Source organism: Nerophis lumbriciformis, linkage group LG17 (assembly GCF_033978685.3).
Source record: "Nerophis lumbriciformis linkage group LG17, RoL_Nlum_v2.1, whole genome shotgun sequence".
In the NCBI taxonomy this organism is placed as follows: Eukaryota; Metazoa; Chordata; class Actinopteri; order Syngnathiformes; family Syngnathidae; genus Nerophis; species Nerophis lumbriciformis.
Genome location: NC_084564.2, coordinates 18209875 through 18236535, shown reverse-complemented (window position 1 = coordinate 18236535; position 26661 = coordinate 18209875). Strand labels below are relative to the sequence as shown.

General features: G+C 39.4%; 1 protein-coding gene across 3 annotated transcripts in view; it reads left to right on the top strand.

The window, feature by feature from the left end:
- The first annotated feature begins 4584 nt into the window (after positions 1-4584).
- The window catches only part of LOC133614585 (clathrin heavy chain 1-like), a 35070-nt gene continuing 12993 nt past the window's right edge, over positions 4585-26661 (top strand). Inside the window, exons 1-10 of one of the 3 annotated variants that reach the window (XM_061972664.2) lie at positions 4585-4977; positions 20263-20470; positions 22243-22511; positions 22718-22879; positions 22963-23076; positions 23257-23430; positions 23796-23993; positions 24100-24300; positions 24402-24554; positions 24684-24806. In XM_061972664.2, the coding sequence (XP_061828648.1) occupies positions 4936-4977; positions 20263-20470; positions 22243-22511; positions 22718-22879; positions 22963-23076; positions 23257-23430; positions 23796-23993; positions 24100-24300; positions 24402-24554; positions 24684-24806 (1644 nt within the window). In that variant the 5' untranslated portion in view covers positions 4585-4935. The remainder of the gene's footprint in view (positions 4978-20262; positions 20471-22242; positions 22512-22717; positions 22880-22962; positions 23077-23256; positions 23431-23795; positions 23994-24099; positions 24301-24401; positions 24555-24683; positions 24807-26661) is intronic. The other 2 variants (XM_061972662.1, XM_061972663.2) reach the window with 2 other exon arrangements.

The following is a 26661-nucleotide window of genomic DNA, read 5'->3' as shown; positions in this document are numbered from 1 at the left end:
TTTCTTTTGTCTCAGAATTTATTCCCCCCGTTTTCCGATGTACTATATTTACCATGACAAAATTCCATCTAAAAATGTTAACCGATCTCAACCGATCTGATTCCACTGTCAAATTAGCTCATTCTTCACATTTGGGCGGACTTCACTCCCCCAACTTTTCTCAAAATGTCCTTTTAGATTTCTCAACCAATTTAAACCATTCCGCGACAATCAAAAACACTGTTTTAGGAATTCCACATTTTCCGGACAAAATATTTCAGTTGAACTAAAGAGTTCTTACTACTTCCACATTTGTCAACCTATGCAAACTTCCTCAACATCAAAACAGACAATCGGGCTTGTAGCTTTCCGCTATTTAAAATGTCAAATTTTCTGTAAGAAAAATGCCTTTTGAACTTGAGAAGTCATATTATCACATTTCTCAGGCGATCCAAACCATTCCACAAACAAAACATAAGCTCATACAGTATTTTGCAGTAAGAAATTCCAGCTTTTCCTGGAACTTCCCAAAAATTCCAAATTTTGGTTAAGACTTTTTCACGCTTCCAGTTTTCACAACCCTTTCAAGCTATGTCAGCATCCAAACATTATGCTCATTCAGGCTGACAATTTTCCACGTTGTAAAAATGTACACTTCCACATTTTCAGCGACACAAATTCTCGGTGAATTACAGTTACTACTATTAAACATTTCTCGGTCGATTAAAATCTTTCAACATTCTGCTCCTTCATCTCAAAGAAGCCTATCCTTTTCCATGATTCCACATTTTCTCAACAGTCTCGGATCTCAGCTTCAGCTCTAAAGCCTTTACACGTGATGTCTTCTGAAAATTTAATTACTATTGGTGGTTCTAGAAATACTCCACATGTATTTTCCCTATTTATTTATTTTTTTAATTGTGTGAGCTTTTGTATTTTACACACCTTTGCCCATCATTGCATGTTTCAACCACAGTAGATTAAGACATTTAATTAAAGATGACAAACCTTTCTTGGGCCAAATAAGTTCCGCTTGGTTACCGTACATTACTATGTCTACCAACTGTTAGACTCTACCTGCGTTCTTTCGTTGAACATTCACAAGTCGGGTCTTCTGGAAGTTTTCCCAAGTACCGTATTAAAACCAATCACAGGTAAATGTTACAGCGTTGGTCTCACTCCCGCAAAAGCGTTGCCGATTGCGTACATAAGCACCACGAGCGGGGACTCCACAAGTAAGCTCCTGCAAAAGTGAGCCCCGATGAATTATTTACTCTCTTAAAAGTGGAAAAAAGCAGAGAATTTTACTGGGTCAAAAAGTCCATGGTCAAAACGAGTGTTCACTGGGTGGCGAGTACTCGGCTATCGAGGGGAATTTTGTCAAAAGGAGGTGTAATATAATTGACAAATATATCTTAAGAATTTGACCTTTTGTACCATTCTTAGGATAGTTTAAGATTACTTGGGTTACACATTTGGAGACATTATTCTTTAAAGGAACAAGACATACCAAAACACACGTTAATGTCCCCAAAACAATAGTGATAGACAGTATTGACGCCAAAGGATGTTCAAAACGAAATGGTGAGTTTAAATTTGTTATAACAGTCGTGAGATCGACAGGCGGATCGGTGTGGCGTCTTCATTAATGTGGACGCTGTATTGATCCGTTGTGGTGAAGGAGCTGAGCCGGAAGGCAAAGCTCTCAATTTACCGGTCGATCTACGTTCTCATCCTCACCTATGGTCATGAGCTTTGGGTACAAGCGGCCGAAATTAGTTTCCTCCACCGGGTGGCGGGGCTCTCCCTTAGAGATAGGGTGAGAAGCTCTGCCATCCGGGGGGAGCTCAAAGTAAAGCCGCTGCTCCAGAGGAGGTGGTTCGGGCATCTGGTCAGGATGCCACCCGAACGCCTCCCTAGGGAGGTGTTTAGGGCACGTCTGACCGGTAGGAGGCCACGAGGAAGACCCAGGACACGTTGGGAAGACTCTCTCCCGGCTGGCCTGGGAATGCCTCGGGATCCCCCGGGAAGAGCTGGACGAAGTGGCTGGGGAGAGGAAAGTCTGGGCTTCACTGCTTAGGCTGCTGCCCCCGCGACCCGCCCTCGGATAAGCGGAAGAAGATGTATGGATAAAAGTTCTACACATACCAAAATGGACATCAATGTCTCCAGAACAATAGTGATAGACAGCCTGATGCCAAATTAAGTTCAAATCACAAGGGTGAATGTAGTTACCTCAGGTTTGTGTTTTCATACAGCTGCATTTTTTTCAGTTACATTTTTATTAGAAACGCCAGACAGATTAGGTTAGAATTGTGAGTCCTTCCAGAGCCTTTTTGATGCTTTCGGACTGCGAAGTCTGTCACGACCCGATCGGTACCAGAAGACCTGTCAACTTGTTTTATTGCAGTTCTGGCGGTCCACGCCGTCACTGTTGTAGGTTTTTGTCTTTTTTTTATTATCTTAAATGTCTTATGAACAGTGTTGGGTTAGTTACTGAAAACCAGTAACTAGTTACAGTTACTAGTTACTTTATTTCAGAAGTAACTCATTTACTTGCACCAAAAAGTAATGCGTTACTGTGAAAAGTAACTAGTTACTTATTTTTGTAATGCCCTTTTAGCCTTCATTTCAGTACTGTTATTGCACTGGAGAATAATACAATGTGCTGCGATGAGGTGGTGACTTGTCCAGGGTGTACCCCGCCTTCCGCCTGATTGTAGCTGAGATAGGCTCCAGCGCCCCCCGCGACCCCAAAAGGGAATAAGCGGTAGAAAATGAATGGATGGATGGATGGATGGAATAATACAATGTGTTGATCAACTTGACATGCATTTGCATCACTGAACTCTGCTAAGCAATGTGGTCTTTTTTAATTTTTTATTTTGATTGAAACTTTTATTAGTAGATTGCACAGTTCAGTACATATTCCGTACAATTGACCACTAAATGGTAACACCCCAATAAGTTTTTCAACTTGTTTTCCTGAGGGAACTCTCCTGAAGGAATCAATAAAGTACTATCTGTCTAACGTCAGGGTCCACGTAAATAAATACATACAACGTTTAGGATAACAACGCTATCTTTCATAAGTTATGAAAGATAACATCAATCAATGTTTATTTATATAGCCCTAAATCACAAGTGTCTCAAAGGGCTGCACAAGCCACAACGACATCCGCGGTACAGAGCCCACATAAGGGCAAGGAAAAACTCACAACCCCAATGGGACGTCGATAACATACAAATCAAAACCGTTATTTAAGTACAATATTTTAAAACCGTACAGAAACCCAAATGATGTTCTCAGTAGCCTTAAATGACAAAAGAATCGATCTTTTTTACTATAATTTGTGCAATTTCAAATTATACTTTTTTGTTAGACTGTATGTGCACCTGGGGATAGGTTGATTGGCAACACTAAAATTGGCCCTAGTGTGTGAATGTGAGTGTGAATGTTGTCTGTCTATCTGTGTTGGCCCTGCGATGAGGTAGCGACTTGTCCAGGGTGTACACCGTCTTCCGCCCGATTGTAGCTGAGATAGGCTCCAGGATCATATCGTTATTTGTCGTTATTTATACTTTCTGAATAAATTATGTGATGATGTTCATCAGTCAACTCATTAGTGTTCATTTTCAATCTATCAAGATAAAAAAAATAATATCAAAATCAAATGATAGGATGTTGTTTATGTAGTTTGCTCATTTTCCTCAACTTTTTTTTAATGTTTTTTACATATGTTGCATAATCTACAAAGATACAAAGAATTGCTATTGCGACATTTAGTGGACACATTTAGAACAACAGTTTCTTTCATTCAAAAATGTCTGCTCATTTGTATACTTAGCAAACTCATCTGGGGCGGTATAGCTCGGCTGGTAGAGCGGCCGTGCCAGCAGCTTGAGGGTTCCAGGTTTGATCCCCGCTTCCGCCATCCTATTCACTGCCGTTGTGTCCTTGGGCAAAACACTTTACCCACCTGCTCCCAGTGCCACCCACACTGGTTTAAATGCAACTTAGATATTGGGTTTCACTATGTAAAAGCGCTTTGAGTCACTAGAGAAAAGCGCTATATAAATATAATTCACTATTTCAAACACTGACGGTGTGTTTGAATGTGAGTGTGAATGTTGTCTGTCTATCTGTGTTGGCCCTGCGATGAGATGGCGACTTGTCCAGGGTGTACCCCGCCTTCCGCCCGATTGTAGCTGAGATAGGCCCCCCCCCCCCCCCCCCCCCCCCCCCCCCCCCCCCCCGCGACCCTGAAGGGAATAAACGGTAGGAAATAGATGGATGGATGGATATCAGGGCATGCCGCAGATATAGATTTAAGTTTAGTGCCTCGTTTAAAAAAAAAAAAATTTAATGAATCATCGGAGTCAGCGACGCCCCGTGCGTCATTCACTGCAATGTCGGAACAGTCATTGTTTGAAATTGTCACGATAATACATCTACCCTTTACTCTATTTTGATTTTGTTCTCTTTTACTGCTAAGTAAGCGCAGTGTTTGTACAAACCATTAATAAAAACATCCAAATATCACAGAACGTGAGGATGCAGATTGCAGAAGCTCCGTTGAAAGGTGACGTAGTCTTCCGCGCATGCGTGGACCGATCAGGTCTTCCGGTACAGCTCGGGTAGTGACAACATCTCCCAGCGTCCGCCGCCATTGCGGATTTTGGACAGAAGCTCAGCCGCCGTTATCCCATCGATGCCGTGCAGCAAGACGTCCCCCCCAGAAGCCGACACATTGAGCATCTTTACGGACACGTCGCTTGGCTGGCACGTTTAACAGCACTGCCGTGTTTTTGCCGTCCCTTTCATTGATAACATTTTTGAAGCCGGACTGGATCCGACCTACACGTAGCGCAAGGAGGTCGTAGTAGCTAGCTGCCCTGCGAGCTAGCACAACGGCTAACATTTCCATAACGCTGGAGAAGCCCGAGGAAAACACCATGTCCCAAATCCTGCCCATCCGCTTCCAGGAGCACCTACAGGTAATATAACCCTTCAAAAAAAAAAAAAAAAAACCATTAAGCAGTGTTCATATCTATTTGATGACAGCTCGCTAAGCAGCGCCGACGTCAATACCCGCAGCAAATGAATGACTTCCCCTCCCCCGTTTAGCATCAGCTCGCTTGCAGGCTAAGCAATTCCCAGTCGTTTTGTCATCACGACAACGAAATAAGTCAAATATTTACTGTTGCAAGCATTATTCTGAATGACATGTCTTCGTTTAAGTAACTCGTACCGTCACCGATGTGTCGTGATGGGTAACCCCAGCAGTCACGTCATCAAATGACTGCAACGTTACTTAATTCGCACGAAAGTCCTTCTAAATGTTGAGATTGTTGCATATTTATGTGAAGGCGGTTTAAATTTAGTGCCTGGATGCATGTGTCAAAATGTCACGCTGCTCGGTATGACGTTGGTGAGGATGGTGATGATGGTATAGAGCAGGGGTCGGCAACCCGCGGCTCCGGAGCCGCATGCGGCTCTTTGATCACTCTGATGCGGCTCAGCAGCTTACTTGCTGAACCCCCCAATTTTCCCGTGAGACTTCCGGATTTCAGTGCCTCTCACAGAAAACTCCCGGGATTATTATTCACCGATTTTCACCCTTACAGCTATAATAAGGACGTGCCATGATGGTACATCATTTGGCGCCCTCTACAATCTGTATTAACAGCGCCAGCCCAACACTTGTTATACAACATACATCTTCTGCGTGCACATGTACATGACAGCAAGGCATACTTGGTCAACAGCCACACAGGTTACACTGACGGTGACCATATAAAACAACTTTAACACTCTTACTAATAATGCGCCACACTTTGAACCAAAACCAAACAGGAATGACAAACACATTTCGGGAGAACATCTGCACCTTAACACAACATAAACACACCAGAACAAACACCCAGAATCCCTTGCAGCACTGACTCTTCCGGGCTACATTATACACCCCTGCTACCACCAAACCCCAAGCCTGCTCCCTCACACATCAACCCCCCCCCCCCCCCCCCCCCCCCCCCCCCCCCCCCTCTGTGTGTCGGTTGAGGTGGGCGGGGTTTGGTAGCGGGGGTGTATAATGTAGCCCGGAAGAGTTAGGGCTGCATGGGATTCTGGGTGTTTGTTCTGTTGTGTTTATGTTGTGTTACGGTGCAGATGTTCTCCCGAAATGTGTTTGTCATTCTTGTTTGGTGTGGGTTCACAGTGTGGCGCATTATTAGTAAGAGTGTTAAAGTTTTTTTTATACCGCCACCGTCAGTGTAACCTGTGTGGTTGTTGAACAAGTATGCCTTGCTGTTACCTATGTCAGCAAGCGGAAGCCTCACACAACATGTGGCTGATTAGGCACGCTGGTTGTAGTGGGCGTTATATGCTGTACCATCACGGCACGCATGACTCTGACAAGCGCTAGTACGTTAAAACCCGCGTGCCGCACCAGCATAAAAATTACATATAAAGGTGTAGGTAGCGTGTCTGAGACCCCTAGTTTATACATAGCACAAAGCAAGAAAAAAACTTTGTATGCAGTGTAATTTCATTTAAAATTTAAAAAATGTTTGCGGCTCCCATTGTTTTCTATAGTTTGTGAAACTGGTCAAAATGGCTCTTTGACTGGTAAAGGTTGCCGACCCCTGGTATAGAGCAGTGTTTTTCAACCACTGTGCCGCGGCACACTAGTGTGCCGTGAGATACAGTCTGGTGTGCCGTGGGAGATTATGTAATTTCACCTGTGATGAGGTGGTGACTTGTTCAGGGTGTACCCCGCCTACCGCCCGAATGCAGCTGAGATAGGCTCCAGCGACCCCAAAAGGGACAAGCGGTAGAACGTGTGGGACGGTATAGCTCGTTTGGTGGAGCGGCCGTGCCAGCAACTTGAGGGTTGCAGGTTCGATCCCCGCTTCCGCCATCCTAGTCACTGCCGTTGTGCCCTTGTGCCCTTGGGCAAGACACTTTACCCACCTGCTCCCAGTGCCACCCACACTGGTTTAAATGTAACTTGGATATTGGGTTTCACTATGTAAAGCGCTTTGAGTCACTAGAGAAAAAGCGCTATATAAATATAATTCACTTCACTATAAAATGGATGGATGGATGGGTTAAAAATATGTGTTGGAGCCGAAATGGTGTTTAGGTTAATTTACATTTTGTGGAAGGTGCTTTATGTTTATTCAGCCAAAATGGGACTATTTACCGTATTTTTCGGACTATAAGTTGCAGTTTTTTTTCATAGTTTGGCCGGGGGTGCGACTTATACTCAGGAGCGATTTATGTGTGAAATTATTAACACATTACCGTAAAATATCAAATAATATTATTTAGCTCATTCACGTAAGAGACTAGACCAGTGGTTCTTAACCTGGGTTCGATCGAACCTTAGGGGTTCGGTGAGTCGGCCTCGGGGGTTCGGCGGAGGTCAAAACACACCCGACTCATCGTGTAAATACAAACTTCTCCCTGTCAGCGTATTACGGATACGGCAACAGCTGACTGATTTGCAGGTGTGTAATTTGTTGTGAGTTTATGCACTGTGTTGGTTTTGTTCTTTGAACAAGGTGATGTTCATGCACAGTTCATTTTATGCACCAGTAAAAAAAACATGGTAACACTTTTGTATGGGGAACATATTCACCATTAATTAGTTGCTTATTAACATGCAAATTAGTAACATAATGGCTCTTAACTAGTCATTATTAAGTTCTTATTAATGCCTTATTCGGCATGGCCTTATTATAACCCTAACCCTCTAACCCTGACCCTAACCAAATAACTCTAAATTAAGTCTTTATTACTTAGAATATGTTCCCCTAGTGTCCAAATAACTCTAAATTAAGTCTTTGTTACTTAGAATATGTTCCTCATACTGAAGTGTTACCAAAAACATATAACTTAGTCTAGAATGAAAATTTTTTATTTATTTTTTTTCACTAAAGAAGGGTTCGGTGAATGCGCATATGAAACTGGTAGGGCTCGGTACCTCCAACAAGGTTAAGAGCCACTGGACTAGACGTATAAGATTTCATCGGATTGTTGATTGTTTGGTAACGTATAGCAAGTTTTATATCAGTGGTTCTTAACCTTGTTGGAGGTACCGAACCCCACTAGTTTCATATGCGCATTCACCAAACCCTTCTTTAGTGAAAAATATATATATATATTTTTTTCAAATTCAAGACAAAGTTATATGTTTTTGGTAACACTTTAGTATGGGGAACATATTCTAAGTAACAAAGACTTAATTTAGAGTTTTTTGGAAACTAGGGGAACATATTCTAAGTAACAAAGACTTAATTTAGAGTTATTTGGTTAGGGTTAGAGGGTTAGGGTCAGGGTTAGAGGGTTAGGGTAATAATAAGGCCATGCCGAATAAGGCATTAATAAGTACTTAATAATGACCAGGTAAGAGCCAATATGTTACTAATTTGCTAATAAGCAACTAATTAATGGTGAATATGTTCCCCATACTAATGTGTTACCATGTTTTTTTTACTGGTGCACAAAATGAACCATGCATGAACATCACCATGTTCAAGGAACAAAACCAACACAGTGCATAAACTCACAACAAATTACACACCTGCAAATCAGTGTGACTTCTGCTGTTGCCGTATCCGTAATACGCCGATAGGGAAACGTTTTTATTTACACGATGAGTCGGGTGTGTCTTGACCTCCGCCGAACCCCTGAGCCCGACTCACCGAACCCCTAGGGTTCGATCGAACCCAGGTTAAGAATCACTGTTCTATATATTATAGTTATTTGAATGACTCTTACCATAATATGTTACGTTAACATACCAGGCACGTTCTCAGTTGGTTATTTATGCGTCATATAACGTACACTTGTTCAGCCTGTTCTTTATTTATTTTAAATTGCCTTTCAAATGTCTATTCTTGGTGTTGGATTTTATCAAATAAATTTCCCCCCAAAAATGCGACTTATACTCGAGTGCTACGTATATATGTATTTTTCCTTCTTTATTATGCATTTTCGGCCGGTGCGACGTATACTCCGGAGCGACTTATAATCCGAAAAATACGGTATTTACTTTATTTGCATGCTTAGAATAATTATAAGGTACACTTTATTTGTAATTATTACATTTGTCTAAATAATTTGATGACCTAACTGTTTAATTGCATATGTGGCGGAAGGATCTGTGTGGTAAGATGGTTTTGGACACAATGTATTGTGGGCAATGGCAGTCAGGTATGGGGGAATCGAGCCACACAGTTTTTTGACCTCACTCTTACCATTTCTAACTCTTTCTTACTGTAACAAACTCATTTTATTTTTCCATTCATTTGTTCCCACATCGTTATTGTTTTACGTTTTTGAATGATTAAGTTCACAAGTAAACGATACAAAACGAAGAGGAGCGTCTGGAGTTTTGTTTGTTGTTGCCGCAGCAAGCGGGAGCAGGAGTAAGTAGAGGAGCGTCAAGCTAAGGCTTCATTAGGAATCTACAATATGTTTTGCAAACCAATAATTATAATCTGCAAATGTGCTATTGTTGAGTGTCGGTGCTGTCTAGAGCTCGGCAGTGTAACCGTGTAATACTCTTCCATATCAGTAGGTGGCAGCCGGTAGCTAATTGCTTTGTAGATTTTGGGAACATGGTTTGTCATTATCACAATATGCAGATGACAGCCTGCAGGTAGAAAGGTACCTAATGCTTAAACCAAAAATAAACAAAAGGCGAGTGCCGCTAAGAAAAGGCATTAAAGCTTAGGGAAGGCTATGCAAAACGAAACTAAAACTGAACTGGTTGCAAAGTAAACCAAAACAGAATGCTGGACGACAGCAAAGAGTTACAGCGTGTGGACCAGACAGCGTCCATAAAGTACATCCGTACATGACATGACAATCAACAATGTCCACGCAAAGGACAGCAACAACTTAAATAGTCTTGATTGCTAAAACAAAGCAGGTGCGGGGAATAGCGCTCAAGGAAGACATGAAACTGCTACAGGAAAATACCAACAAAACAGGAAAAGCCACCAAAATAGGAGCGCAAGACAAGAACTAAAACACTACACACAGGAAGACACCAAAAAACACAAAATAAGTCACGTCTTGATGTGACAGTACTCTGAGACAAGAGCTATAGTCATGCATGGTTGGTTATGGTTTGAATTCTTATCCAACACTTGTGAGAACAACTTTTTATTGTCAATAACAGTTGCTGAGTTTCATTTTAATACGTTTTCTGCTGGTAGTGTGCCTCCACATTTTTTCAATGAAAAAAATGTGCCTTGGCTCAAAAAAGGTTGAAAAACACTGGGATAGAGGATGAGTCAAATGATGAACTTGAGCTGCAGGCTGACTTTCATAAAGTAGCCTTGCAATGTATTACCATTTCGAAATTCACTCTAACACAGGGGTGTCAAACTCATTTTAGATCGGGGGCCACATGGAGAAAAAAAGTCTACTCCCAAGTGGGTAAAATCACGGCACGATAACTTAAAAATAAAGACAAATTCCGATTGTTTTCTTTGTTTAAAAATTGAACAAGCACATTCTTATAAATGTAGAAATCATAATGTTGTTTTCTTTAAACTTACATGTTGCGGTTAATAGGATCATATCTTTATTTGTCGTTATTTATACTTTCTGAATAAATTATGTGATAATGTTCATCAGTCACCTCATTAGTGTTAATTTTCAATCTATCAAGATAAAAAAAAAAAATCTCAAAATCAAATGATAGGATGTTGTTTATGTAGTTTGCTCATTTTCCTCGACTATTTTTTATTTTTTTTTACATATGTTGCATAATCTACAAAGATACAAAGAAATGCTATTGCGACATTTAGTGGACACATTTAGAACAACAGTTTCTTTCATTAAAAAATTTCTGCTAATTTTTATACTTAGCAAACTCATCTGGGGCGGTATAGCTCGGCTGGTAGAGCGGCTGTGCCAGCAACTTGAGGGTTCCAGGTTCGATCCCCGCTTCCGCCATCCTAGTCACTGCCGTTGTGTCCTTGGGCAAGGCACCTTACCCACCTGCTCCCAGTGCCACCCACACTGGTTTAAATGTAACTTAGATATTGGGTTTCACTATGTAAAAGCGCTTTGAGGCACTAGAGAAAAGCGCTATATAAATATAATTCACTATTTAAAAAAAAATCACTATCTCATGGGCCTGATAAAACCTGTCCGCGGGCCGTACGTTTGACACCCCTGCTCTAACAGTAGAGGTGGGGAAAATAATCGATTTTTAGATGCATCGCAATTCGGACAGGGACGTTCATACGTCGATAATCAATGTATTTATTGTAAATAAAGTAATGCCGACAGTTCTAAAATGTTACTGACTGCAGCAAGCCAACTTACCGAGAGATCTGAGCAGCTCCTTTATTTTAGGGCACTTATGTTCCAGTTATGCAAACATTTCCATTAATTTAATAAATGTGATGGGAATTAATTGAACTGTTTCTTATTACAATTGCACTGTTTTTAAAAGTTGCAATTGATAAGCGCTTATTTGGTCAAAATATAATAAATGTACAACTGCATTAATAAACATGAATTAAAGATGCATCAATAAACGATTTTTACTCGAATTGTAGCCCCTGAATCGTAATCAAATCGTGAGGTGCCCACATATTCCCACCGCTAACAGTATTGTTTTTAATAACTCATTTGTTGTTTTTTTGGCTTCAGAGATCAACCTGGTGATTTTGGCTGCACAAAATAAGTTATCATTGGGTATACAAGCTCTATCCTATATATCCGGTATCCATTCAGTATGATACATTTGTAGGATGTATTTAAAGTTGTGCATGTGTATATCCAAAAAATGCATTTGTTTTCTCTGACCCTAAGTAATAGTACAAGTTATTGAGGGCGTTTCCAACTTTGTGACCACGCCCGTAACCACGCCCCCACCTTTCCAAATTTGACAGTCATTCTAAGCTTCCTTAGAGTTATGTAATCTCCAATAAAATGTGCTGCAATCAAGTGATTCAATCAAAACGTGCATGCTTAAAGAAAACAATCATGTGAGATTTATCCTTTGCAAAATGCATACATGTAAACTAGAAATTGACGGTTTAAGTTTTATGAAAACAAAATGTATCTCTCTAGGCATGGTCTACATGGTCATTTGAATTTCAGTACATAAATGTAGTGAAACTAAGCACTGTAGGTGGTTAGTTATTTACCCTTTAATGATATTGTGGGGAAAACATGTTTTAAATAAAACTGTGTGGCCCAGTTATGAAACTTTTGTCCTGTCTTTCCCCACAGGATACAATTAGGCTGCTAGAGTGAGTGAGCATCTGTAAAGACAAACTTGTTACCTCAGTCTCCCAAAACCCCAAATAATTTTGATAAATGGTAAAATTATTATATGCAAGGCAGTGTTTCCCATATAATAATTTGTGGCACCACAAAACAACAAAAATGTTGACTGCTACAAGTAGATTTTGTGCTACCTGTTGGACCTTGTTCATAAACACATTATAATGCACCTGGTCTGATAGAAAATAAGAAGATGGAGCAGGAGGTCGCCTTGCGCAGATATTCGATAAGTCGATGAACTGACGTTTCCCAGCTTCAATAAATCGCCATGTCCATGCTTCAAGGGCATTCACGCTTTTCGTCACATATAATAGCTATGCACATTTGTGGCGTAGCGGAATGAAAAGAAGGGGGTGAATTCTCTTGTCCTCATTAAGTTTCTTTGACTCTGTGTGGCGAGGCCCGTGAGCATCACACAGTGCAACTAGTTAACATGTAGCAGCTAACATGGACAAAATTATCACAAACCCAAATTCCACCGCACCAGTGTGGGAATATTTCAGTTCAAACCTTTGGAACAAGATGAGCCTATCAACACAGAGGAGTCAGTTTGCCGAATGTGTGACAAAAAGGACAAACCTGCAGGGGACGGCGTGGCGCTGTTGGGAAAGTGGCCGTGTCAGCAACCTGAGGTTCCTTGTTCAATCTCCCAGCTTCTACCAATGTCCGTTGTGTCTTTGAGCAAGACACTTCACCCTTGCTCCTGATGGGTCATGGTTAGGGCCTTGCATGGCAGCTCCCGCCATCAGTGTGTGAATGAGTGAATGTGGAAATAGTGTCAAAGCGCTTTGAGTACCTTGAAGGTAGAAAAGCGCTATACAAGTATAACCAATTTACCATTTACCTCCACTAGAAACACAACCACTCGACAGTCCACACTCACTTTGCGTTTGGTGAACAAGCCTGGTCAGTGTAAACAAAACAATGCACAATAGTGTGCGCTCATAGAAAGTGTGGTTAAATACATCGCCAAAGACATGCTACCATTTAATACTAGCATTTCAAAAAGTCCCTGAAACGTTTGACAGACATTTGTCATGTCACTCGGAATCTGCCAGCCTTTTTTTTTTTGCATATGGCTTGTCGATACATCTGCTTATACTGAAGTGTTTATATTGTTACGCTGCACTTTTGTTTAATAACGTCTTAACTAAGGCTGCAGCTAACGATTATTTTTCTATCGATTAATCTATAGATTATTTTTTCGATTAATCTGTTAATCTATAGATTATTTTTTCGATTAATCTATAGATTATTTTTCCTTTTACCGATTATTTTTTTATTTAAAATGAAGATGAAAAAATAAATGTTGGCCAGTTTTTTCAAAAGGCATGACTTTTATTTACAAAAAAAAAAGTATGGCCACTCAGTCAACATTGACAACAACATGACAAAATATTCTGTAACAATGTAAACATTTAAAACTTTTAACATTTAACAAAATTAAAAGTAGCTTATTTGCTTTTTAATGTGCAAATATAAAAGTAAACATCCAGTGCAAATCTTAATATTCTGCAATAGTATAAGCATTTCTAAAGTAAAAGTATTGCTTATTTTGCTTTAAAATGTGCAAAAATAAAGATAAACATCCAATACAAAAAAGTGCAAAACGAAATATTCTGTAACAGTGTAAACATTTCAACAAAAGTAAAAGTATTGCTTATTTTGCTTAATAACACAACAATGATAGTATGATTAAAGTGAAAGTTAATTGTTCGTTTGTACATAGTATATGTAACTGTTAATGTTGTAAAAGGTATTTGCACAACTAATTAACGTTAGCGTTAAAGAGGAGCGCGTCTTTGTAAACACTGAACAGGCACGCCAAACGCGCCTCTCAGAGCGAAACAGTGTTTTAGTCTATGAATTTACAACGCAGATACAAATGACACATTCATGATTTTGTGTAATGATGACAACGTATACTCACGCGGACGATTGACTAGTTGATGGTGATGGCAAGAACGCTGTCGGGTGTTTTCTTTTCAAATGTTCGTTCATAGCCGTTGTGCTGCTATGATAGGCCATTTCCGCTCGACAGTGTGCATACAACAACTGTCAAGTGTTTTGCTTTTTTCGCTGTGCTTATCCCACACTTGAAGGGATGTACCAATGCTGAATGTGGCTTCTGGATTTCACTCAAAAGACCAGACCGTAGTTACTTTTTCCTTTTATTTTCCTTAAGTTTGCAACAGTTTTTCCAACGAAGAAACAGCTTCTTTTTTCTTCTTTAGTCTTTTTAGCAGTCTTTAGCAGTGTTAATAGACTTTAGTTTCTTTAGCTGTCAATAGCTGGCATTAGCTGTCTTTAGTAGCCTTTAGCTTCTTTAGTAGGTGAAAAACCTTTAAGGACAAAACACCACAAGATTAACATGCTGTAAAAAATCAATCAATTATCAATCCCATAATTTACAATTATTAATTAGGCTATCAAACTCTTAACCATTAAACAAGTGCAAGAAAATGGACACATCTTTTCCCTTTAAGTTAAAACAGATTTTAAATAAATTGTCTCAACATAAATGCACCAAGATACATATAAAATACATTTAAACCCAGAAACACAATAGATAAATGCAACAGAAAACCCAATATGCAAATACATAAATACCTAACCAATTAACCACCTATTTAGATACATATTTAAAATCCATATTCAATATAAATATATTATTAATTTAGCAGTGAAACACTCAATCTTAAACGCTGTCTACTGGTAGAAAAATGCCCCTTTTTCTATGCCCTCAACAGCAGCCAATGATCCAACACAGTTAAATCCAACACTTTAAATTGAGCGACTTCACCCTCCTGATGAAGCAAACTGCTCCAACATTTATCAAACTAAGCAAAGAATATCAACACTAAACAACAGTTACATAACACACGGTGTGTATTTAGCCTCCAGACTAAGCACGCTACATGCACACAACCCCGCCCCCCCCCAATCTCACCAGCGCAACAAGTGCGCCACACCCACGAAGATAAATATTAAATCTTACATACTTTTGGCACAACTCTGGGTTTTCTGTAATGAACTAAACCTTTTTCCACTCTGCGCTGGCGTCTTTTGTACACCTTGATTTGACAAAGCTGTCTAATTACCGGGCTCGCGCACCAGCAGATGAGACAGGAGCGCGCCGCGTTATACCTGCGCGTGAACGTAAACTGATCGGCTCTGATTTTATAAGCCGACTGGCCGAAATAATGCCGAATTATATACATTTCCTGGGGTTGCCTAGGTGAATAGGGATGCGGATGTGCTCTAAGATAAAATATAATTTTATTAAGTGGGGTTTGGCTGGTTGCTAAACAGCCACGGTTGCGAGCTCGCGCGTCAGCTGACGAGACAGCTGTTCACCGCTACAACATTATTAGGCCGTTTATTGAAATACTCCCACACTTTTGACGACTTGGCGTGCTTTTTTTCCCTCGCTCGCACCGCTCGCATCATCTGCTTTGCGCTCCACCATGACGTAAGTGTGACGTAAATATGCGACGCGTCGAAGCATAAAAATGGCGTCGACGTATTTACGTAACCGATGACGTAAGTTAAGACTCTTAACTTGATTATCAGTTAAATAATGTACAACTTTACCTCTGCCTACATGTTCAATATTGAAGTGCAACTTTGTCTATATTTTATTTAGCCAGTTTATTTATTGTTTTGGTTGCGTATATTTGAGCCCCCACTGCCTCCTTAACATATTTTGTTGCTTCTGGTTGTGATTTTTATTCAAGTGCAAAATTTTACTAACAGACTAATTATATTTTATATATCTGTTTTATTCAACTTAAAAATGTAAACGTTTTCTTTCTAATTGCAATTTTAAAATATACGAGAAATACAAGTTTATGGCATTATTATTATGTATTATCATTACATCAATGGTATTGTGGTCTCATAAAAATAATGGCTGTAGTATCGTTTATCGGCAATAATTTGTAGGTCAGTATATCGTCAAGCAAAAATGTGTTATCAGCCCAGGCCTAGCAGGGGGTATTGGTGTTGCCAACTTAGCCCTTTTGTCACTCTATTTAGTGTGTATTTAGACCACTCTGGGTACTCTTAATCAAAAAAGCCATTAGCAAAAAATCTACAGTATTTTCCAAACTATAGAGCGCATTGGTATATTAGCCGCACCCATTACATTATTGTGGGTGCGGCTACATTGTTTACATATATTAGGAATATAATTTACAGATATCTATTGCGAAATTAGTAATTTACACAAAAAGATACATGTTTATTTACATACTTTAAATGTTTCTAAACAGTGTATGTAACACAGCAGTAAAACAGTTGATCAAACAAAACAGAAGTCATGTTCATGGACCCATTCACTGCCGAAGCTAGCTCTCCAATCAGCTAAACAGACTCAATAACTCCATGGTGACATCTTGGTGAGTTTACTGCGGAATTTGTGAAACTGAAACAATACAAAAATAATGCATCAGTAAGTAAGTTGTTAATACTAACACAAACACTAGTAAATGTGTTAACATATTAGCTATTGCTAACGACGCTAGCGTCACTACATTACGATAGCCCGTACAAATGATGCCATCAAAACACTCCTACAGACATCACACATGGGACGGTTTAGTAAGTATAAACAGTTTGTTATACCAGGGTTTCCCCTTAATGTAATTGAAAGTGGCGCTCTGCCACTGCATTTTTATTACTGCCACACCTTGAAAAAAATGTTTTCCCTTGAAAACGAACTAAAGTAATATATTATATTGCAGCCCCCCGGAGAAATGACATGAAGTCCGACGCTATTTTTAACTTTTATTTCCAATCTTATGATAACAAACAACGGCTCAATTCCGAAAACACTTTTGTCTCTGTGAGTCTTCACCTCCCTCGAAACCCAACACTTCCTAATTCTCCGCCAATCACCTTTCAAACACTGACGGTGTGTTTGTAAACATGGGAAAAACTGACATCAAATCCAAACCACATGAAACATTAACATTAGCTGGTGGTTGTTAGGCTATATATATATATATATATATATATATATATATATATATATATATATATATATATATATATATATATATATATATATATATATATATATGTATAAATTCATACTCTTATCATTTGCGCACAATTGAGAAGTGATGGACCAAAAACTTGACCACCGAAAAAAGACTTTGATCACCGAAAGCCGCGCTACCAAAACCGGATGTAAACAAAACGCACACCATTTCCTCGAGCGTTGTCAGCATGACTGTGATGTGAACGTGATTTTTTTATACATTGCAGATATTCCGCGGACAGCCGTCTACAAGTTCAAGTTTAAGTTGCTTTTATTATTGTCCATTCTTTAACATGTACAAGACATATAAGAACTGAAATTAAGTTTTCAGCAAATTGTGCAAATTGTAGGAGGACAGTGGCAACTTTTAAAAAGAGAAACTCGAACTAGACCAACAGCGCCAAGAAAGTGTGACGTCATGCTCGCTTCAGCCTCTTTAGTCAGGGACATCAAGGAACAGAAGTAGAGTCTCTAAACAGACTACATTCTATAATAACACCAGAAGAAGATGAAGGATTTGTTGTTCGTTGTTTTAATTTTTTTTTAAGTCATTAAAAGTCTGTAAACACTTGAAAAAATCTTAACAAAGCACCTTGTACAAAAAGCAAAAACAATTAAAAATATGGCGAAACGATGAAAAAAAATATATGTTAATACTAATTAATAAAAACAGATTTGTTTTAAATATATGTACACATTTTTTGAGCCTTAAAAAAAAAGATCATATCATATAAATACTCGACGACGTCGTTTTGCCCACGCCCCCACCGCCACAGGTATCTTGGCAGTTTAGAGGAAACCCTGTATCCTGTTAAACTTACAAAGGTTGCTTGGAGCGATTAGTGAAAAATCCATACGAGTAGAAACGCTATTGACGGCTCGAAGACTAAAAGGTTAAAAAAAAAAGCAGTCGTGGAAGGACGCTGCAGCACCTGAAATGAGCAAACTTGTCCAAAAGATGGCGCCATAGCACAAACAATAAAACACCTACCCACGTATTAGCTTTTTTGGTTTGTTCTTTTATTAACTTTTTTTATGGCCTCAGCGCAGAAAAATACATAAATTAGTTGCATCGTCTTATAACACACATGTTTCAAATTGTAGGAAAAAAGTAGCAGCTTATAGTCCAGAATTTACGGTAATTAGCAGACTTTTAGCAACACTTTTATTGACAAAAAAAAACATAATGCTCTTAAGGAGCGACGAGGACTGCTGTCCCCTACCCCCTCTAAAGACACTGACTGCTAGTGCCGCTACTAAAGACTAAGTTAGTAACGACCAAACTTTCAACCCGTTTTTAGAATATTTGACAAATCTAAACAATGTATTCAAAAATGTTTACTTTGCTCTGTTTAACAACGAATTTTGCTGAAAGCAGGTAGGCACCCAACTATGCTGCTCGTGTAACGTTTACACTCGTGTGCATGGCGGAGGATATGGCCTATACTCCATATTGGGACATCTATTGCAGGCTCTTACAATAACAATATATATATCACAATATATTATTTGGCATAACAATTAGTTATAATAAAACCGTTATAAAACATATTACGGACAATAAAGTTGTTGTTTTTTTGACAGCTGTTGTATGTGCTAATGTATTTGGTCATTTCCAGTTTTCGAATATGTACACTCAATGTGTATGGAAATACATTAACCGCACCAGTGGCAGTCCTCATTAAAACGATCCCTTGACTAATATAGTTACTGTCGACCAATTTTTCTTGCCGATTATTCTCCGCAGCATTACTCACAGGTAGGGTTGGGCATTGTTTGGATTTGGAAGATTCAGCTAGTCGAAAACGGGGCACTTTATCCTTTCAATACCATTAATGCAGAGATGTTTCATCATATTGGTAGCTCCTTTCCACGAAACAAACTTTTGAGCGGCACCACACGCTATTGATACACGGCTTCCTCTTGGTTAGTGTTCGTCGGCTATTTCTCCCGTTCGGCGCACTGGTTATCGAAACTAAGAATCCATTTTTTTTTAAATTTGCACTGTTTCAGGAGGATTGGAATGTAAGTCCCAGTTCCCAACTTCCCATCGATGCTCAATGCCTTGTTTGTGACATTAAAGCAATATATATCTATATAAAACTAAAAGAAGGGATGGAAGAATGTTCATTTGTAGTTTTGAGCATGTTTGTTTGGCTAGTTTGTACTTACTTTTTACAAATGTGCCATGGCCATCTACAGTAAACTGCAACGTATAGATTAGAGTGTGTGGTGTCAACTATTAACACAGCTTTTACTTTGGAGATTGGAAAAACGGCAGCGCTTTTAAATAAGTGAAATAATTGAAGAAATTAACCTAAAATGTAATAATATACTGATATAATACACAATAATGAATTAATCAGCCACCATATTTATATTCCATCTTGCTCTTGTATTTTTATCATTTTGATATGTCGATTGCAGAGAATTGAATGATAAAAATCTGTACTCCAATAGATCCAAAGATTGACTTTATTCCTTTATTAAAGCTAACAAACCTAAAAAGGGAAAGTTATGCTTTAGCTACTGAGAGGTGATATATTTTCACTGCATAAATTATATTATCGATGCACTCCGTTCAAATCTTATGAGGATCTAAAGGTTGACAACCGCAACAAGGAGATTTGTCTTCATCCGATGTTGGTTTTGCTATGCGACTGTTTTTGCTATGTGACATGAGATGATAAAAGGTGGTTTACAAAATTGTGGGTGTTTTTCCTGTCACAATGAGGTGATACTTAATGGTGGTAATTGGACACCAGGGGCAGTGGTTTGTGACAAAACCTGATGTGACAGCCACAAATGCATGTTATATTTAGATTCGTCGCCTATTTCCTGCAAAATTCTTGCAGAGCTGTGTAATGACAGAAATAACTATATTAGATATTTTACACACCTTTTTTTTCTATTTTAGCTCCAGAACCTGGGCATCAACCCAGCCAACATTGGCTTCAGTACTCTGACCATGGAGTCTGACAAGTTCATTTGCATAAGAGAGAAGGTTGGTGAGCAGGCCCAGGTTGTCATTATTGACATGGCCGACCCCAACAACCCCATCCGCAGGCCAATCTCTGCAGACAGCGCTATCATGAACCCTGCTAGCAAAGTCATAGCCCTTAAAGGTAAGTCCCTGCACATGCTCAGCTCCAGCATTTTTATAGAGGTAATGGTGAAATATTTGCCCTAGAATGCAAACTTTAAAAAAGAAAGAACATTAGAAACCCTTTCCTGCACATGCAGGTCATTTGTGTAAAATGTCAAATTGTTTAAAGTCTGGTTTTCATTTTGTTATTCATATTAGTCCACCTCATTTGTTTGTCAAGACATGTAAACTAGTTGATAACTGAAGTCATGTGTTTATAAATGTCAGTTACCAATACTGAGAGCAAGTAAAAATGTCATGCTGTCATGGATGCCTTGTCTATTTTCGCTTGTTTTTTGCTCTTTTTTCGTTTCTTAATGCTTTCTTATGTTTGCAGACGGTGAGTTGAATTTTAACATATCATGAGTTGTCAAAGTGTATTCCTGTATGCACTGTCTTGACACGACTGCACAGTACTGATGGTAGTGCTAATGAAGGCTTGTGCAAGCATAAGAGGGACTTTTATGCTGATATGTTAAATACTTGAATACGTTTTATAAAATGATTATGGTACAATGAATATATAATTACAATGATCTATAAAATAAATAGTATATAATTCTGAATCATATATATAATTGGGTATATAGTAAGGATGATACCCAAGCAACTAATTTGAGGCAAAACCTTTGCCTCAAATTACTTTGACAGTGGGATTCCTGGCTTAGCTGCATAAAATATTTTATTTTAACCATTCTCTTTCACATTTCTCTAACTCCAACACATTGAATAGATAGCTACATCCTAAACAATGGATCAAAACACTGAAATATTGAACCAGTACCTAGAGATAGTGGTTTAAGATGCATTATAATTCATTCATGATTTGGTAGTAAGAGTTTGGATGCCACTTAATGTGTTTATTGTGTCAAAATAACTTTGTGAACATTCCTAATGTAAGGGGAAAATGGTGTGAATGATTCTTGTACAACAACCTTCCCATTATGACATCTGTCTGTGTGCTTTGTAGTCTCCTTTTGCAAATCTGCATTCAGACCCAACCCAAAATTCAGCATCCCTCATTTTAGCACTGTATTCTCATTTGTGTCATTTCTTTAATTTATAGGCACAGGGCTTCATGTATGTGTCTTTATGGCCCTTTACATATATCTGGCATTTAAACATTGGGAAAAAAACGTCTAAACGTATGACTGTATTCAACTGCCACCCAAATTGAATTAAGGTGCTTGCACGTGTGACGTGACTGGCGAATGTATTAGTTTGGTACTGTATTAGTAACAATAGCCATGATAACAACAAATATCAACATTTGTTGACTTCAGAGAAACCCCAAATGCATAGAGCCCTGTACCTGCAAGAAGGCCAGTGCAGCAACACTGGAAGTCACTTGAAGATATTGAACTCTATTTTTGTCAGTCTGACCACAGTTCAAAATCTCTCAAACCCACAAATTGGAGTCTCTGTCCACACTCTACCGGGGGATTGCATATTCAGCCAACAAGCTGAATGTGTCATTGCACTGAATGCAGATGTACCACAAAGTGGTTGCCCTTTTGTTGGTCTTGCCTCTTGTTTTCAACACTGGCTTGTTGTATGGTGCTTTAGTGCCACTGAAAGCAAACCTACTCTCGCAACTGAAATTTGGTATGCCCTAATGGTATGGTTTGTAACCCCCCTTTCCCTTAATGTTTGCTGTGGGTGATGAATGGTAGTTTAGATGACTCTGTGTTTTGTTGTTACAGTCAGAGCTTTTTAATACTTGGGGCTAACCTTGACACTGGATATTTTCAGCGGCCAAGACCCTGCAAATCTTCAACATTGAGATGAAGAGCAAGATGAAGGCTCACACAATGACGGACGATGTGACCTTTTGGAAGTGGATCTCCCTCAACACCGTTGCCCTGGTCACAGATAATGCCGTCTACCACTGGAGCATGGAGGGTGACTCCCAGCCGATCAAAGTCTTTGACCGACACTCTAGCCTCGCGGGCTGTCAGATCATCAACTACCGCACTGACGCCAAGCAGAAGTGGTTGCTGCTGATTGGCATTTCAGCACAGGTACCAACTATCAACAATGCAGCAACTAATAGTTCATCTTAAATGCTTGTTGAAGTTCTCTGAAAGGGTACATTGATGTCATATTTCTAGTTAGTCTAGCATTCACATTTAGGTTTTAACTCCGTAATGCATCGGAATGTATGTACCGGTCATTGTACTATTAACTGCAGTGAAGTTTATTGCTACGCCTTCACCTTTTTTCCCAGCAAAACCGTGTTGTTGGAGCAATGCAGTTGTACTCGGTGGACAGGAAAGTTTCCCAGCCCATCGAGGGTCACGCTGCAGGCTTTGCACAATTCAAGATGGAGGACAACACAGAGGAGTCCACTCTGTTCTGCTTTGCCGTACGAGGACAGGCAGGCGGAAAAGTAAGATTGGGCACAGTGACACTTTTTCAATGAAAACGGAGTTGATTTTTTTCATTCAAAATCTTATCTTTTGGTTGTGTTAGCTGCATATAATTGAAGTCGGCACTCCACCAACTGGGAACCAGCCGTTTCCAAAGAAAGCCGTAGATGTCTTTTTCCCTCCAGAAGCCCAGAATGACTTCCCTGTTGCCATGCAGGTACAAAATATATCAACATCACAACACTTACTTGCTTATTTATTCCTCATGTAGACCACAGTGTTTCAGTCTACAGTGTTACTGAGATGCCCATGCCTTTTTTAACATGTTTTCGTAATTAAATTATCTTTTAGTGTTTATTGCCCCTGTTCCAAAGGTGTTCTTTTCCTGTACGTTTAGATCAGCTCCAAGCAGGATGTGGTCTTTCTCATTACCAAATATGGCTACATCCACCTATATGACTTGGAAACCGGCACATGCATCTACATGAACAGGATCAGTGGGGAGACCATTTTTGTCACTGCACCCCATGAGCCAACTGCCGGCATCATTGGCGTCAACAGGAAAGGACAGGTACTGAGCAGTCAAGTTGTTGGTTTTGTCCTCTCTTTCCGCCTTTTGCAATATAGTGTATTTGGAAATGGTAAAAACAGAAAAATGCATGAGGTGTGCAAATCCAGCACCTTTGGTGTGATGGGCATGGTGGAAGAGCTCAGCTCAGCCAGGCAGACTTGGTCTAATCCTATTAGTGCTCTTGGCGCTCACCTGCAGCACTTCTGCCATGCAAAGCTTAGTGTCTTGCGCACACAACAAAATGTGACTCACAAAAACTTGAAGTAATCTGTCCGGGTAAATGAGGAATGTTTTGACTTATTTTTGCGGTAATTGTTTTTGAATAAATTATGCAGTTCAAAAAGTGCAAAATATGTTTTCTCTAGGTGTTATCAGTGTGTGTGGAGGAGGAGAACATTATTCCGTACATCACCAATGTGCTCCAGAACCCTGATTTGGCTCTTCGCATGGCTGTCCGCAATAACCTTGCCGGTGCCGAAGAGCTGTTTGCCCGGAAGTTTAACACCCTTTTTGCTGCAGGGAATTACTCAGATGCTGCCAAAGTGGCGGCCAATGCACCCAAGGTACAGTTTAGGCACAGTTAGTCCTTTTTTACCCACTACATTTTAATTAGAGCACCCCAATGTGATGCAATTACTAGTTGACACCCACCCATCTGTCTCCCTTCAGGGTATACTGCGAACACCAGATACCATTCGCCGCTTCCAGAGCGTTCCTGCTCAATCAGGCCAGCGGTCACCGTTGCTTCAGTACTTTGGTATCCTACTGGATCAAGGACAGCTAAATAAGTTTGAATCTCTGGAGCTGTGCAGGCCGGTCCTGCAGCAGGGTCGCAAACAGCTGCTAGAAAAATGGCTGAAAGAGGACAAGGTCTGTGCTCAATGGGGGTTTTATAGCAGGCGGTCTTTTTGTCAGCCTGAATAGGCTTTACGCCCTTTCTTGACTGATTTATCGCCTGCTTTGTTTTACAGCTGGAGTGCTCAGAGGAGCTTGGAGACCTGGTGAAGTCAGTCGATCCCACACTCGCCCTTAGTGTCTACCTGAGAGCCAATGTCCCCAACAAAGTCATTCAGTGCTTTGCAGAGACTGGCCAGTTCCAGAAAATTGTACTTTATGCCAAGAAGGTGTGGTTATGTGTCTGATAATGTGTTCTATTGTACTCATTTAGTCCCTCATTGAATTTGTGAGGCTGATTTCAGCATTACTACCACTTACTACAAAAGAGAGTTACAAAAAGTTTTTTTCCTGCATAGGTGGGCTACACTCCAGACTGGATCTTCTTGTTAAGAAATGTCATGCGGATCAGCCCAGAACAAGGTCTTCAGTTCTCCCAGATGCTGGTGCAGGATGAAGAGCCTCTTGCTGACATCACACAGGTTAAAAACAAATCAACAGACTTAATTGAGTTGATTTAAAATAAGCAAAAAAAAAAATTACAAACTGAAAGAGGTGGGAATCTTTAGGCACCTCATGATTGGATTGCATTCCGACTGGGTGACGATTGGTATTCAAAATCAATTCTCCATTCAACACGATTCTTGTAATATATTATTTTGTATATCAATTATAATAAAACATCTTTAATACAGGTTACAGGTTACAAATGCTCCTCTTGGCTGCTTACATACGACTTATACATGTTGTTTTGCTGTTAAACAAATTGTATTTTTGAAAGTTTTTTTCAAAAATCGCAGAATCTTAATCTAATTAAAGAAAATAGAGCAATTCCAACCCAATCCCAGCTTCACAATACTTAAGATAGAAATGTATAAAGCAAAAGAGAAGACATACAAATACAATACCAAAAAAACAACCAAATTAATAAACTGTATCAATAACAATAATATAAACAATAGTTGTTTAATAAATTAAATCTAAAAATGGATTCTTAAAAAAAAAAAAAAATTGTAATCATTATTTTTTAAATTGATTCTCGAAAATTAGGAATTCATTTTGTATCGTAATCCAAAAAATGTGATTTGGATGTGAGTATATCTATCTGTTTATCTATCTATCTATCTATCTACCGTATATTACCAAATAGTAGCCCGGGCGTTTATTTCACAAAATGGGGTCAGACCCCGGGCGGCTATTAGGACATGGGCGGTTATTTGCACAAGGCTTTTATTTATTTTTGCACCAGCCTGCACCAGGCCATTATTTGGTTACAATGGTTACTGTTCAGTATTTTTTTTCGTACAAAAAACTTTAAATGTAAAAGCTATTGTAAACATACAAACAGAAAAACAAGAGATCAACATGAGGTAGGCTATCAAAAGACAAGAGATCAACAAGGCCTTAACATGGCAGTAGTGCAACAATTGTCAAATAGAATACCAATACTAAAAATAAATAAACTTTTTAAATAAAGCAGCCTACCGGGAAAAATAAAATGATGGTACCAAGTACTCAAGTATAAAACCCACCATCAAAACAGAACAATAATACTGTCACTTAAATAAAATAAAGGCTACAGTACTCCAAGTTTTAAATAAAGCAGCATACGTGATGTACCCACTGACACAAATTAGCATCAAGCTCGTCGCTCACTTTCTTCCTACCTCCACCAGATAAGCGAGCCCGTTTTCCATCAATTGCCGACTGAGATATTAGTTCTCCCTTTTTTTGTTTCCATTCTCGTACACGTTTTGGGTCAATGTTAAACTGCCTGGCCGCTGCCAAACCAGAATTCTGCTCCGCATACTTCACAATCGCTAGCTTGAACTTTAAGTCAAACTTACTGTTCTTCTTACCCCTTAAAGTATTCCGTCCATCAGTTGTGGTGTACCGGTATCCTGTTCATTCAACTCACTGCTACTGTTGCTTGCCATGTTGAAACTTTTCCTCGTGGGTTTGTTGTTGTCGTTGAGTGTGTGTTACGCTATATGCGGTGACCCATTGCAATATGTTAATTACCCAGAATCCCCACGTAACGTCTGCTGTTACCGTAATTACTAGAATTATTGCACCTTTGATTTTCCTTTTAGCTTATAAATTGGGCTTAAAGAAATCTATATGATTTTAATCTAAATTATGCAAATAACAGCCCATGGGCGGCTATTTGGACATGGGCGGTTATTAGGAAGAGGCGGTTAATTCACAAAATGGGGTCAGACCCCGGGCGGCTATTAGGACATGGGCGGTTATTTGCACAAGGGCGTTTATTTGGTAATATACGGTATCTATCTATCTATCTATCTATCTATCTATCTATCTCTATTAAAACAATAT